The sequence below is a fragment of the Sinohyriopsis cumingii genome, chromosome 7 (genome assembly GCF_028554795.1).
Source record: "Sinohyriopsis cumingii isolate HCF-2022 chromosome 7, ASM2855479v2, whole genome shotgun sequence".
NCBI classification, from domain to species: domain Eukaryota; kingdom Metazoa; phylum Mollusca; class Bivalvia; order Unionida; family Unionidae; genus Sinohyriopsis; species Sinohyriopsis cumingii.
In genome coordinates, this window is record NC_142967.1 from 87,354,881 (window position 1) to 87,369,106 (window position 14,226).

General features: G+C 39.8%; 1 protein-coding gene across 2 annotated transcripts in view; it reads right to left on the reverse strand.

The window, feature by feature from the left end:
- The window catches only part of LOC149795672 (interstitial collagenase-like), a 157,594-nt gene that overhangs the window by 63,681 nt on the left and 79,687 nt on the right, over positions 1-14,226 (reverse strand). For both annotated transcript variants that reach the window (XM_089965511.1, XM_089965510.1), the window contains exon 2: positions 8,287-8,378. In XM_089965511.1, coding sequence (XP_089821637.1) covers positions 8,287-8,378 — 92 coding nt within the window. The remainder of the gene's footprint in view (positions 1-8,286; positions 8,379-14,226) is intronic.

The following is a 14,226-nucleotide window of genomic DNA, read 5'->3' on the forward strand; positions in this document are numbered from 1 at the left end:
TTTGGCGGCAAGCTCGTTGTATTTCAAAGCTAGGAGTTCTTCAAACTGTTACATGCTTTATATCTGCTGCTCCTCCTCTTTACGGCAGTATCCTCAAGCACTAGCAGGCGATGTTCCCTGTCGCGTTTGACAACGTAGAGATAATTCGATCGGTTGGCATACCGTCTGTGGTCGTTTCTGGTTCCTTCGTGTGGCAGCGGAGCGGAGACGTGTAAATGTCGCCCTATTCCTCCAGCGGGATGTCTGCCCGAAAGAACAAACTCCAAAGCAGATCGTTCTCCAGCCTTTTCGTATTTATTTAACGTGGTGGTGGTGCTGGTGGGCATACCGGAATATCTGCAATTCTTAGAGTCTGTGTGTGTGACTTTAGGAGGTCAAATATTTTGTGATGTTGGGGAAGTCGTCCAGCACAAGACACCTGTGAATACTTTTTTAAAACTGTATCCCACTGCACGTGCGGATCTGCACAACCAAAAGGACAAGAACGTCTGGCACCCGGCTGGCGAAACAATATGTAGCACGCCCTGCGTAACAGTGTCGGTGGTAATTGCATCCAACTCGATATACGGTTGTTTGCCTATGGCAAAACCTCGATGCTGGTGTGGACGCGGTCATGGACGTCAGTGTGTAAAAACTTAAATTTGCAAATGTTCGTTGGGGCGGACAGAAATTAAAACAAAACTGACAACGTTTTTAACTCTTATCATAATTATTATAATCCATGTTGTACTTTCAGAAGCTAGTATTTTCTACTATTTGGGGTCTCAGGGAGAGATAGTACTTTGATGGGTGGAACATGTGCCTTCCCAAAGGTAGTTCATCCACATTGGTCCTCCCCTGATTCCTAACTCTCACCTGTGGCTCCTAGTAGCTGTTTTCATGCGACAGCGGCCACACCCCGGGAAACCGCTTGGACTGGCGGGCTGAGCCAGGTGAGGGTAGCCGGTAGGTCTCGAGCCTCCGGTGATTTTAGGGACATGATCAAATCATCATACGAATACTGCTGCGGCTGACTGGACGGATGAGATCAATCAGAAGATACAACGGCCAGGAAGGTGGCGCAGCAATGCACTGTGGAGTGCAGAGAGCACGTCGGAGCACAAAAGACCTGGCCATCCACTGCAGCCAAAGAAGTTACCAGCCGTAACGAGTTATCGTGCCACTAGCCTCCGACTTCTGCGACCGCAAGGGAGAGGTTGCTCCAGCGCAACAGTTTGTTCACCATAATCTCCTTCACGCACATGTTTTTCTTGTGCAACGCTCTTCACTCAAACCCTTGCGTCTTGTTTCGCATATTCCAAGTCCAACGGCGATGGGGGAGGGACGAAGCGACAGGTAGAGGTTGCAACTGGCAGTCGAAGTTACAAATCGACACGGAGGTGGTCTGTGGACAAGTGGTCGTTTTTCTTTGAACCAGGAGAGCAAAGAAGTCCGGCAGCATCTCATGCGACTGAGAAGCCTGTTTAGGTCAGTACTACTCACCCTAGTAAGGGAAGGCACTAGAAAAGGTGTCCTAAAATTGCCTCTTATAAACTGGCCGACTAGCCTTAATGCGGTCGACACCATAAGCATAAACAAACCAAACTCGTTCTCGGTACATGTAACGTACGCACATAAAACCCAGCCCTCGGAGAAGAATAGCCCTCATAGCCAGAGAACAATGCAGATACCAGATTGACATTGCCACTCTTAGTGAAACACATCTAGCCGATGTACTATCTTTCGGCGAACCCGAGGGTGGCTGCACCTTCTTCTGGAATGGGAAAACAGATGAACACAGATGCACGGACAGAGTTGTGCACATGCGAGCAGCTAAATCAATCAGCTGTCGGCTTTAGACATCGTGCTTTTCTCCTAATACCACATCAAAAGAAATTTCAAAGTATACGTAAGTAGTATAGATATGCCAACATTCCCTCTAGTGTCTTTGAGCTTATATAATGATGACGTGTATGTATTCCAAGTTTTATCCCTTAATCGCCAGAGGCTGTAGTTATTAATCAGAAGCGAAATTAAAGGAAGACTGGTACGACGGAAACGAGAATAGTATAGAATCTTACAACATTCGCTAATAATTATTTGAGGTGTGAATCCTGCAATCCCGCTCTTTCACTATGGGGGTTGGGTTATCCTTGGGCGAGACACAAGAACAAGATTTTTGACCAGAGTACAATTTTCTTGTGGTCCTTCTCGCCCAAATGCCAAATTCGAGAATCGCATATAAAATCGTTCTCAGGTTGCAAACCAACATCATTCAGGCGTGGGTGAGCTTTCTGTTCCGAGATCAACTTGAGTTGTTAGTGAGAGAACACTGAACAAGCCAGAACATAGGACAATATGTCGCCCATGGGCGTTCTTAAGTGGCACTTTGTCGAGTTCCAGAGGGATACTGACGCATCACCATCCTGATGGAATAACAAGCACCGTATACAAAGATATGTTTACCGCGTTTTACCTCGTCTTTGTAATGAGCCCTTAGTTTGGCTAAAATTGTATCGTGTGACACAAAAACACTTAAAAGTTGTTTGTTCAAGCAACAGAAATAAACAACTTATGCAATCGCATGCCCCTAATGTGTGTGTGAAGTAAGCAGTGGTTATGATCTAGTCAGTTTATGTGTCTTGACATTTGCAATTATTCCTTTAAATATGTGCAATCATAGAAATTGGAAATTCGTACATAAAGGTTTCGTGGAGTGGTGAGGCTTGACAATAGATTACACATTTTACACGAACGGCGTTAGCTTTACGCAGACTTTCGTGCATTTTGCAAACAACTTGAAGCCTCGTGAAATCTGTCAAATATAAAGTTCATTTCTTAAGTGGGGTCCTGAGTGGCCGAGTGGTCTAAAGCGCTCACCGTTACGGATCACTGCCATCTCACCTGTCTGCGTGGGTTCGAGTCTCGGGTTCGGCTTATGTGGGTATGTGAGAAAGCTTGCCAGTAGCTTCTCGTGGGTCGGTGGTTCTTTTGGGGGTTTTCCGGGTTATTCCTCCTCCATTAATACTGGCCGCCATGTATAGCCTATCTGGTGCTGAAAAATGGCGTTAAACCCCACAATAACAACATTTCTTAAGTAACTACCGCATATAAAATATAACAACCGAATATTAATAAAGACTAAAGCAGATAATACAAAGGAACATGTACCGTGTATATTAGTGTATGCAACTCATAAATGATAACGCCCAAGTATATACAGATATCCCTGCTTATATTCCTATGTTTGAAATTTCTAGTAGATTTATGTAGGAGTTATGCTGTATAACTCCTACACGTCCGGACAGACAGGTTAACAAAATGATCCCATTTCCTTCGAACAGCGAAGGGAATAAGCACGTGATCAAGCATTCGTGTACTACAATTGACCTGATCCTGATAAATCCAAAAGGAAGACTACATATGGTACAAGGAAAATTCCGATCAAGCAGAAAGAACAATGATTCAGACCACCCAGCTTATGATACATTCCCAAATGTTGCTAATGAAAAAACGGTCTGTAAAAGCATGACCCCCCCCCTCCAGTTAGATCCAGTCCATTTCAAATCGCATTAATTGTGGATAATTTTTAAAACATTACTTTCGTCTTCCTTTCTTTTTTTAATTGTCACCTTCATTTATTTTTCAGGACTCTAATTAATGTCGTTATTTTCAGTTTCTCTGCCATCCGTGTCAGTTATAATCTCTAAAACTTTGCATGGAAAAGTAAAGAGTCCTCACGTGCTGTGGGGCAGAATCGAGAAACAGATGTTTACGCTTTTAAGAGCTATCGGGTGGTGCTGACTGGAGGTGTTTATGGCGGGTCGACTGGTGCTTCGGCTAGAGTTGTCTAATGAGGCTCAACAAATAAAACGTCAAGCACTCGTAATTGATGTATGATGCCAGCTAATGGTGGCTTGGAGTTTAAACATGTAAGCTAATTATTCTCACTAACAAATCTTTTCTAGCAGTGATTTTTCCAATCAGGCGTTTACTGAGTAACATCGTAAATCTACATTTTAAGCTTTTCGGTCACTCCTTTTTTTAAACATTAACAACCAAATCCACCCAATTTTGTGAAAAATTGCGATTTCGGTAGATGGTGATTTTGTGAACTAGAATTATAAATATTCAACAGCTGTATATTCTTGGGCTGTAACCAACCAGATACATGTAAGATTTGACTACCAAGACCCTGTGTCCACTACAGTTAGTGGAGTTAGTAGGGGGTTGGGGTAAGGGAAACTTGAAGTACAATAGCAGAGGGTCGGTTTTCTTTCCCCCACATAATAAATTCGTTTTGAAATTTTCGAACATTTCTAATTGCATACAGTGTCATCGAGATTTTTAAAACAAGGCTAGATTTACTGAGATCGTAAACCTTTATACTTCCAGTTTAGGATGATTGATTTATTTTACCGCTTCTGTGGCATAAGTGGTTAGAGCGTCCGCCTCGGATGCGGGATGTCGCGGGTACGAATCCGTGATGAGTCATATCTAAGACTTATAAAAATGGTACTAGCAGCTGCCTCGATCGGCGCCCAGCATTAAGAGGTTAGATTTAGGACTGGTCGGCCTGATATCAGGATAATCTGACTTGAGTGGGACATGATGGCACATGTCTGCCGCACGACGGTCCAGTGCTAGACATCACTATATACTACCTCACTGCATACATAATAACGATATGACTCGAATTGTTAAAGCAACGCTAAAACTGCACACACACTCACACACACACACTGACTTTTTTTATAGATAGAACTGATTTTCAGTCGTTACAACTCGGCTAATAACCATACGAATAGCGAGAGCAGGGGGTCCACATTTTAATTCGCCATTGCTCGACCTAATTAGATCTGTACAGTATACGGTTGTATTTGCCGTACTAACCTTTAGGATGGTTTGTTCACATAGTTTGTAACAACCACTTTACTGGAAATTACCAGAGATAATTTACGTGCTATACTGTCAACGCGATGGCACGATTCTGCCTTTTTTTGACCCTTGTATATAATTTTGCAAAACTGATTTCATTATTCCCAATAGAGAGAACCAAATAACCAGGTCATGCCACTGTTAGTGAACAGCTAAGTAGCTTTATGAGACTACAGATTATATCAGTGGAGGAAAAAGTTCATTTAGGATGTCGGCCTCTAATAAGCTGTAATGGTGCAAAAGTTTGTAGAACAGTTTATGCAGAATAATTTCACAGCATTCTGTCGTGGTCAGCGTGATACGCAAACATTAAGTTTGACATATCGGTTTGACTCGCTATAAATTGTTGAGTGGGAGGGATGGAATCTATTCTGTTTTGGGCATGAAATGAATTTTAATTAGGATTTGCGCGATTAACGGTCAGGGCAGATAAGAGTTCAATGTAAATGCAAGGTCAAATGTGCACAAATGACAAGCGTTGAGACGAACCAGAGAAACTTTTATGAAGTCGTGGGACATTTCAAACAGGTATCATACAATGATATTTTTTTACAGATAGAGTAGTTATTAATAAAGGTAGGTTAGAGAGGATTATTCTGGCTTCTATAGGAGTGATAGAACATTTTTGGCGGTTAAAATAAATAATCCTGATTGGCTGAGCTAACGAATTCTCCTCGTGAAATTAATCAAAGTTTTTGAGGTGAGCCAGAACTGAGCTCCGGGAAATATAAGACTCTTTGTTAAACTGTCAAAGAACATGTGTCGGAAAATGATGGACACGGCAGGAGAAAGATTAGACTTCATTGGGAGGTGTTAATCTCGACTAGAGCACAAGGATAGTCTCAATCATATGCAATGTGTTCATCAGTATAAGTTTGTATTAATTGTTGTATTTATTCGTTTTAAATTCATACTTCAATTTTTCTTTGAGTTCAAAAAATATAATCGTGCATGGTGTATGATACATGTATTGTAAGAATGTCATACAGTAGTTCAGATTCAGTTGTTTTGCATGTAACATAAATCACGTCGTTTAAGATTTCATGCATTTCTTCTAATACGAATTGAATATGTAAAAGTTATGTCTTAATGGCATCCATTTAGTACGTACGCAAAAATCTGGCAAAGCCTGACCCCTCCCCCCTTCCTGTACACATGCATAGTTTTTTTTACACCACCCACCTTTGTACGCACGCATGACGAGCCCCCTCCGCCTCCGAATTATATAGAACGGTCTAAATTTAATCCACGCAGAAACAATCAAGGATTAAGTAATATTAACGTGTTTAATAAAACAGATAGTCCACCGATGTTGAATACTTGGCTGCATCAAAGAAATAAGCTGCGTAACTTTAAAAAGTTTGTCTAATGTCCGCTAAAATTCAAACGCCGACTGAACCCATTCGAACATGCCCCCTCCCCCGTCTCCTATCCGTACGTACATTATCAGTGGACCCTACCCATACACATGCGTATGCATTTGGGTTAACCCCCCTCCCCCCTCCATGCTTACGTACTATCTGATGTTCCATCCATTAATTTCATATTTTATTTTATTTTTTTCTCGATTCGGGCAATAACGCCGTGGTCGATCATATCCGAGTTATTGATAACGAAATCACTCTAAGAAATGGGTGAGATCATACATTACCACCTACTGAAGCAAGTCAACAATATCAACAATAAGATAAAAACTTTAAGAAAATTATTTTAAAATAACCAGATTCAACGAGAAGAAGGAAAAAGATCACACACAACAACAAACTTTGACAATTTTAAACATCATTTCCCCGCATTATGAAAATATACCTTGATTAAATTAGTTATTCCTCACGATCTAAACATTTTAATACTAATCACACAATGTCTTTTTACTTACTGATGGGTGGATGGGTTGATTGATTGATGGATGGATGGATGGATGGGTTTATTGATTGATTGATTGATTGATTGATTTCATTTAAAGACATTTTTATTGTAAAGTAAAGAAACTTGGATGATTTAGATGTTGCAACTTTTGCCATCTATCCCATATAAGAATACTTACAGTACACGAAGTATTAATTTCCAGGAAAGAGGATAGTTTTACTTGACAAGTTTTCTCTATACGAAAGAGATTTATATTTCCATGCCAATATCAAAATGAAACCAATGCCAGTTACTTTTACAATGCCAATAGGGTTAAACCACATCATAAGAATCCAAAGGTCCTGAAAAATGTCTAATTGTGTGGAATTTAGTTGCTGTGATGGATTCGGATGAAAGTCGTCAGGAGATCCCTTGGTTATTGGGAGCTGTCGTGTAACTTAACGTACTATGTGCTTAAATCGATTGTCGGGCCACAAATCTGAGAAATTAAGTATTATTTCATTTTCTGGCCAAAATATGGCTACTGAAAATTTCAGTTGCTTATTGCTACTGACCCTTCGTAATACTTCTGTAAACTCTCTATGGCTAATGCCACAGTTTAGTTGCTAGCTCTTCCCATAGCATAACACTAGTATTGGTCTATAAATTGGTCTATGACATGGGTCATAATTTGGTAACTTAAAGATCCCATCCCTACAAATAGATACGTACTTGCTAAGCATTAAAAGAAAAATGCACATGCCCAATTCGCTTCCGGGGCAGTCCAAATCCACTGAGACCTACAAAAGACGCTGGACGTTCGAGGTGGAGGTCAAAACGTTTTAAACACAATGATAACCGGGTCTTTTGGGGCGATGTTAAATTTTTGGGGCGATGTTAAATTTTCTTTATGAGCTCTAATTCTTGATTAAAACGGAGGATTTTTTTCCGCCAGTAATAACTGAACTATCTTATAATTATTTTAAGATCCTAACTTACATATTTGTAATGGATATGGTAGACGGAATAGACACTGTCGGACTTTAACGTTTAATGACTAGAACAAAAAGAAATGTGTCCATACACCAATATTACGTAATTTTAAGGGCAAAGCGTAGATGCCATAGCTCCTTTCGGAAAACAGTGACATCTGAACTTAACTTTAACTATGTTTTTTATAAAACGACTCATAAAAAAATTGGTTTCAGAGCATTATGTCTTTCAAAAATTATGGAGCGGAAACGAAATTCGTGACGGACTTGGCATTGACGTGACGGACGGTCATGGGTAACTATCAACAGCTATATTAAGGTCTGTGTTCTCAAATAGAAGAGCCAGTGTATGTAATAATTATAACCAGAGTTGCAGGAGTCTCTTAAATATAAACCCTGAGTGGTTTAAAGTCTGCCATAAGAAATAGTAATGCTTTAAACAAATATTCGTTGTAGCAAATTGACTCAGAACGGATAAACTTGCATAAAATTGCATTTTCCTTATGGAATCAAGAGTAGAAGTGATTACCGAAGGGCCTCTTTTCTCTCCGCACCTGTGTGTCTCGATTCACGTGCATCATCTGGATTCGCATGTAAGTAGCCATAACGCTCCAAAAATGCCTGTAAAAATAAAAACGATTGATTTACACGTGTCGTTGTAACACCGCTCACTTTTTAATAACTGCTTTAGCAAAAATAAGAAAAATCATCATCGTTGTCGACATCATCATCAACATCATCATCATCATCATCGAATAAGTCATAATTATTATATCAGGTCAAGGAGCAGGTGGTCATAGGTAATTGCATTACGTGTGTCTGTTCAAGAAGCCGGTGGTTTCATGTAATTGCATTACGTGTGTCTGTTCAAGAAGCCGGTGGTTACATGTAATTGCATTACGTGTGTCTGTTCAAGAAGCAGGTGAATACAGTTAATTGCATTATGTGTATCAGGTGTAGAAGCAGGTGGTGGTTACAGGTAATTGTGTTAGTGTGTCTGGTCAAGAAGCAGGTGGATACAGGTAATTGCTTCATGTGAGTCATTCAGTCAGATGGCCATCTTCTCTATTTTCAGAATTGTATTTATTACTGATGTTGCGGGAGTGAGTGATTGGAATATATAACAACTGAATCATTTTTTAAAAGGAACCGAACTTACCTTTTTATATTTAAGACAACGTCGATAATTAAATTCTATCTGAAGTAATCATCTCTATTTTATACAGTGGATGGCGATTTAGTGCCACAATCATAAAATCACATCAATGACAGGCAATTGACGGTGGTTCTCAGGGTTTACAAACGTTATTGTCTCTCTGGAATATTGTCAATCACATTACATGAAATGGTACTTTTATTTCACAGAACTGTAAATTTAGAAAAGTGAAAATGATATTCATAAAATAAAATCTTATCCTTCTCCTTCTCAATATATGCTTTCAAAATGGAAAACGGATTTCATTACTGTGAACTTCTATAACCTCGCCATGGTAAGCAGGATACAAAACTTCACTGAATCTGGTTATGGGTTTGTTTTGTTTTCCAAAAATACTAACAAGGTTGTTAAAAAGTGGGTTTGTAAAGCATATTTCACCGATGTAGCAATGACAAACTCTTTTAAAACCCACAAGTCATTTTATCGTTTTTTTATTAACTCTTCGAATTCTACTTGAAATTATTTGAATAGTGGGCATGATTTCTTTATTTTCTGCCGAAGGAAACAAGATGATGCACATTTTGTGAAACAATAAATTACCTTAAAATTCATTTAAAATTTTATTTTGCCAGTATTTAAAAAAATCTGGTTTTTATTTTGCTCTAAATTAATCAGAAGTTAAATTCAATGAACATGTCCAATGTCCTTCCAGTTCTTTAAAAATACGTGTATCGTTGACGAAAACATACGTAACGTTCCAAATGTTGCCCTATTATGTTCATAGCAATTCTGTGTCCAGAGTGTTGAAACATAAAGAGAAAGGGCTCAAAGTTAACTGTAATGATGTTGTGGTCCCGTGGACACCTACTTCAAGTTTGGGTCCACGAGAAAAATGCAGGTGGAATGCTCATTATGAAGGGGGTATGGATAAAAAGTAGCATCCTCCCGGTCAGATCCCCCTCCGATAGAATCTCCCACCCACCCCCACTTCAGCCCCCGGTCATAATTCATCTTCCCTCTTCACCATCACCATTAAATTTGCACTAAATATACGTGTGTGTGGGCCATTTGAAATCCTGTGCCGTCTTCCATGGATCAGATTAGGGAATATACCACTGACCTCAGACATTTTTGTTGACATGTAGTGTTACCGCTCCGGTGGCCTAGTGGTTAGAGCGTCCGCCTCGGATGCGGGAGGTTGTGGGTTCGATCTCCGACCGAGTCATACCAAAGACTAACAAAAATGGTGCTAACATCGCCTCGCTTGGCGCTCAGCATTAAGAGGTTAGTGTTAGGACTGGTCGGCCTGTTGTCAGGATAATGTGACTGGGTGGGACATCATGCTACATGTCTGCGGCATGATACCCCAGTGCTAGACATCACTATAAACTGTCACGCTGCAGACATCGCAGTGATATGACTGAATTTTTGTTAAAGCTACATTAAAAATCTCACAAACAAACACACACACATAGTTTGTGCGCTAATGAAGCTGCATATGTTAGATTTTAACAGACAACGCGCTTAAGACGATTTATTATCGTTTTGATATAATGGCTAATTGCATGCGCATGCTCTTTGTCACCTCGCTTTAATAAGCATCATTTTACACTTTTAATCCATCGTATGGAATCCTTCCGCGATGTTTTCATAACCTGAACTTTATTTCCGATACCGTTTTTAAAAAAAAAAGTAGAGCCAAGATTTTCGGATTTATTTAGTTTTTCGGATTAATAAGAACTCAAAATTAGTCATTTAATATGCCGTATTTTGGGGTATTTGAAACCATTTGAAATTATAACTATGGAAATAATCAGGAGCAACATAAGGTTGGTGAAAAGTTGTGATATGATCGTTAAGCGTACATGAAAAAGATACGCAATAATCTTATTGGATAAGCAGGAAACTGAACTGACGATGAGTCACATTTCTTCTTTTATTTCCCCCATCCTAGTTCAAAATGTTGTGTGTGTAACTCATTTTACATTATGAGGGATGCAAATATGTACTTATCTATACACCAGTGCCAGACCGTTTAACCCAGTTCTATCATGATAACAAGAAAATTGGGGGGATTATGGACTACCTTTTATTTTGCGTCTAGGGATAATATCCGGGAGGGGGAATTTTTTAGTGGGGGATTATGTCGTCTTGGGATAATATCCGGGAGGGGGAATTTTTTAGTGGGGGATTATGTCGTCTTGGGATAATATCCGGGAGGGGGAATTTTTTTGTGGGGGATTATGTCGTCTTGGGATAATATCCGGGAGGGGGAATTTTTTAGTGGGGGATTATGTCGGCTTGGGATCTTAGCATGAGGAGATTTTGTTCTACAACTATTAGGAAGACCACAAGAACCTTCTGGTTTTATGAAATTTCAGATATCTTTTGAACAATGGATAAATAAAAGCATTTGAAACGAATGACATTTTGCTTTACCTTTTGTAGGGTAATAGCTAGATTCAGACTTTTGAATTTTCTATTAAAAGAAAACAAGGAGGAAGTGCTTTTTCACCAGAGACATCTCGCTATACCATTTTAGTATTCCAAATTGAGAATACGCACAAATTTAACACACAGATTCCAGTAATTGATGTTCTTCTCGTATGAAGTAGGTGTGCTTGGTTATGTAAAGGATGGGGCTGTGTGACAATGGTAATGTAGTTATGTAAAGGAAAGGGTTAGGTGGCGATGGTAATATAAATATGTTAAATACATGGCTAGTAGTGAATGGGGACACTTTACGTATAATGGGAATTAGCATTAAAAACACCCTTGGGACACTTTACGTATAATGGAAATTTAACATGGAGAAAAATCGTGGGACACTTTACGTACAAGGGGAATTAACATGGGAATAAATCGTGGGATACTATACGTACAAGGGGAATTTAACATGGGAATAAATCGTGGGATACTATACGTACAAGGGAAATTTAACATGGGATTTTTTTTTTAAAAGTTTTTTTAAAATTTAAATTTAAATTTAAATTTAAAAAAGGGGTAGGCAATTCAAAGACTATCTCTTTTCGAGAAATATGGGGGCCCTGAAAAGGGCCTTTGGGTTTATGTTAATATGCCCTTAACATAGAGGGCATTTGCGACATCTTCTTTTCCTCAAACTTCGTCTTACAGCAGGGCCATACATCAGAGTCCTCTTGAGGCAACCTTGTCTCTCTATGTAGACTCTTCTTATCCACAGGCTGCTGTTGGTCCTGTAGACAACGGTCCACTTGGATCGGACATACATGAGCATGTCCGTCCTGAACATCATTGTTGACACAAGGGTTGAAGATTCAACGTCGGTCCACATGTTGAGGCTCCGAGAATAGGTGAATCAATGCAGTGAACGGCGCTTATTTATAGGGACAGAAAGGATTGAAACGGATTGAGTTCATTCACCAATCCAAACACGCGTTACAGAATTCAGTCAGCCCGCATCCAATCCGAAGAGAGCACTCTGTGACGTCACGTAGTCAATATAGATTCGCTAGCGCTTGTGTGCATTCAGTCTATGCGACAGTGATTCAACATGACGGAAACTCAGAAAACGATCCATTGGGGTGCACCAGCAGGGGAGACCGCCCAAGGGAACCCGGACTTACTTTCAGAAGAGGTGAATTGGGATTTTGTGGATTTTCTCTCCTCGCAAGAATTTGTTCCGGAACCTTCGTTACCTTCTTCATTACCGCAAGTGGAGAATTTTAGACAGAGACAGAAAGAAGAATTGGAGAAATTTATACAACGACAAAAGGAAGCGGAACAGGCTTTTCTCCTACAGCAACAGCAACAAGAAGAAGAGGTAAGAAAAAAAAAAACAGCAAGAAGAAGTAGCAGCAAAGAAACAAGAGGGTGAAAATCAAACGGTCACGGTATTGTTGGACATTTTAGCGGAGTTAAGAAGTCTGAAACAAATGTATCAGACTTCTTTATCACGACCGAAGAGAATACGACCTTCCCGAGCTAAACACGTCAACCCTGTGACTAAGCCTACCTTACCACCCTTAGTGATTTCAACCCAATCATTATCATCATCATCAACATTACGCAGTCCAGAAGTAGGCCTTGGCCGTGGCAAAGGCTTAAGGCAGTTAAAATTGATTGCTTAAACTCACCCTTTCACCATGAAGAAAAAAGGCCCTTTTCAGGGCCACCCACATTTCTCGAAAAGAAATACAATTTCAATTTGCCAATAACTCACAAATAAACCCCACCCATGTTACCCTTATAGTACGTGTCTGTGTATGAGTGCGTGAGTGTAGCTTCTTATTTTAAAATGAAAACTCAAAGACTCTTACCTTATATCATTCATTTATTCTTTTCTCCATTTTTTTACAATCCAATTCACAATTTATAACACAACACTTTAATCAAAAGTTCATTAATTTCTTCTTTTCTCCTTCTTTAGTCTCTGTTTTTTGAATTTCTTCACCGTCACACACTTTTCCTCTTCTTCTTCTTCCTCCTCGCTTTCTTCCCTTCTTCTTTTTTTCTCCTGTTTCTTTTTCTTCACCTGTCTTCTTTCTTCCTCAGAAGAATCCCTCTCTTCCTCCGAAGAATCCCTCTCTTCTTCTGAAGAATTCCTCTTTTCTTCTGACTCCTCTTGTTTCTTTTTTGGGCAATCTGGAGACCAATGTCCTTTTTCTTTACAATAATAACAGGTATCTTGACTTTTGTCTTTTTTATCCCCTGTTTTTTTTCTTTTTTGACGGTCGGGACAGTCTGAAGACCAATGTCCTTTCTTCTGACAGATATAGCAAGTATCTTGACTTTTATCTCTAAAGGAAGGAGAGTAGTCCGTAGGCTGGTCTGAAGAGAATTTTCTAATGACCCCTCGCAAAGCTCTGACGAAACGTTCCATCTGGTCAGTCTCTTCCATCGTTGTGCTCGGCTTGAGAGTGAAATGAATAGTGAAAGGACAAGACACACACCCTTTTATATACGCTGGTCTGCTATGACTATAAAGTAGTTTATGGTGTTTGAACTTGAGTCATTTGACTTTTTGCTTTCAAGATGAAACGATCCCATTCATTCGAGAAGAAAGAAGAAGAAGAAAGTAAGAGGCAGAAACGTGATCTCTCGCCTCGTACCAGGGCTGAAATCTTGGCACAAATTCATGCCAGTGATTTTGAAGAGGACATGAGTGAACCAGAATCCGAACCCTCTAAACCAAGTTCATCACCCTTTGTCAACCCTGAAAAGTACTATTCCATTCGAGAGACGGAAAAGCGCTCCTCTAGAAAATTTAGAACCACGGCTTACAAATACACGGTGAAGTTTAAAGATTTCAAGGCTGAAGTGCCGTTAGAGAAA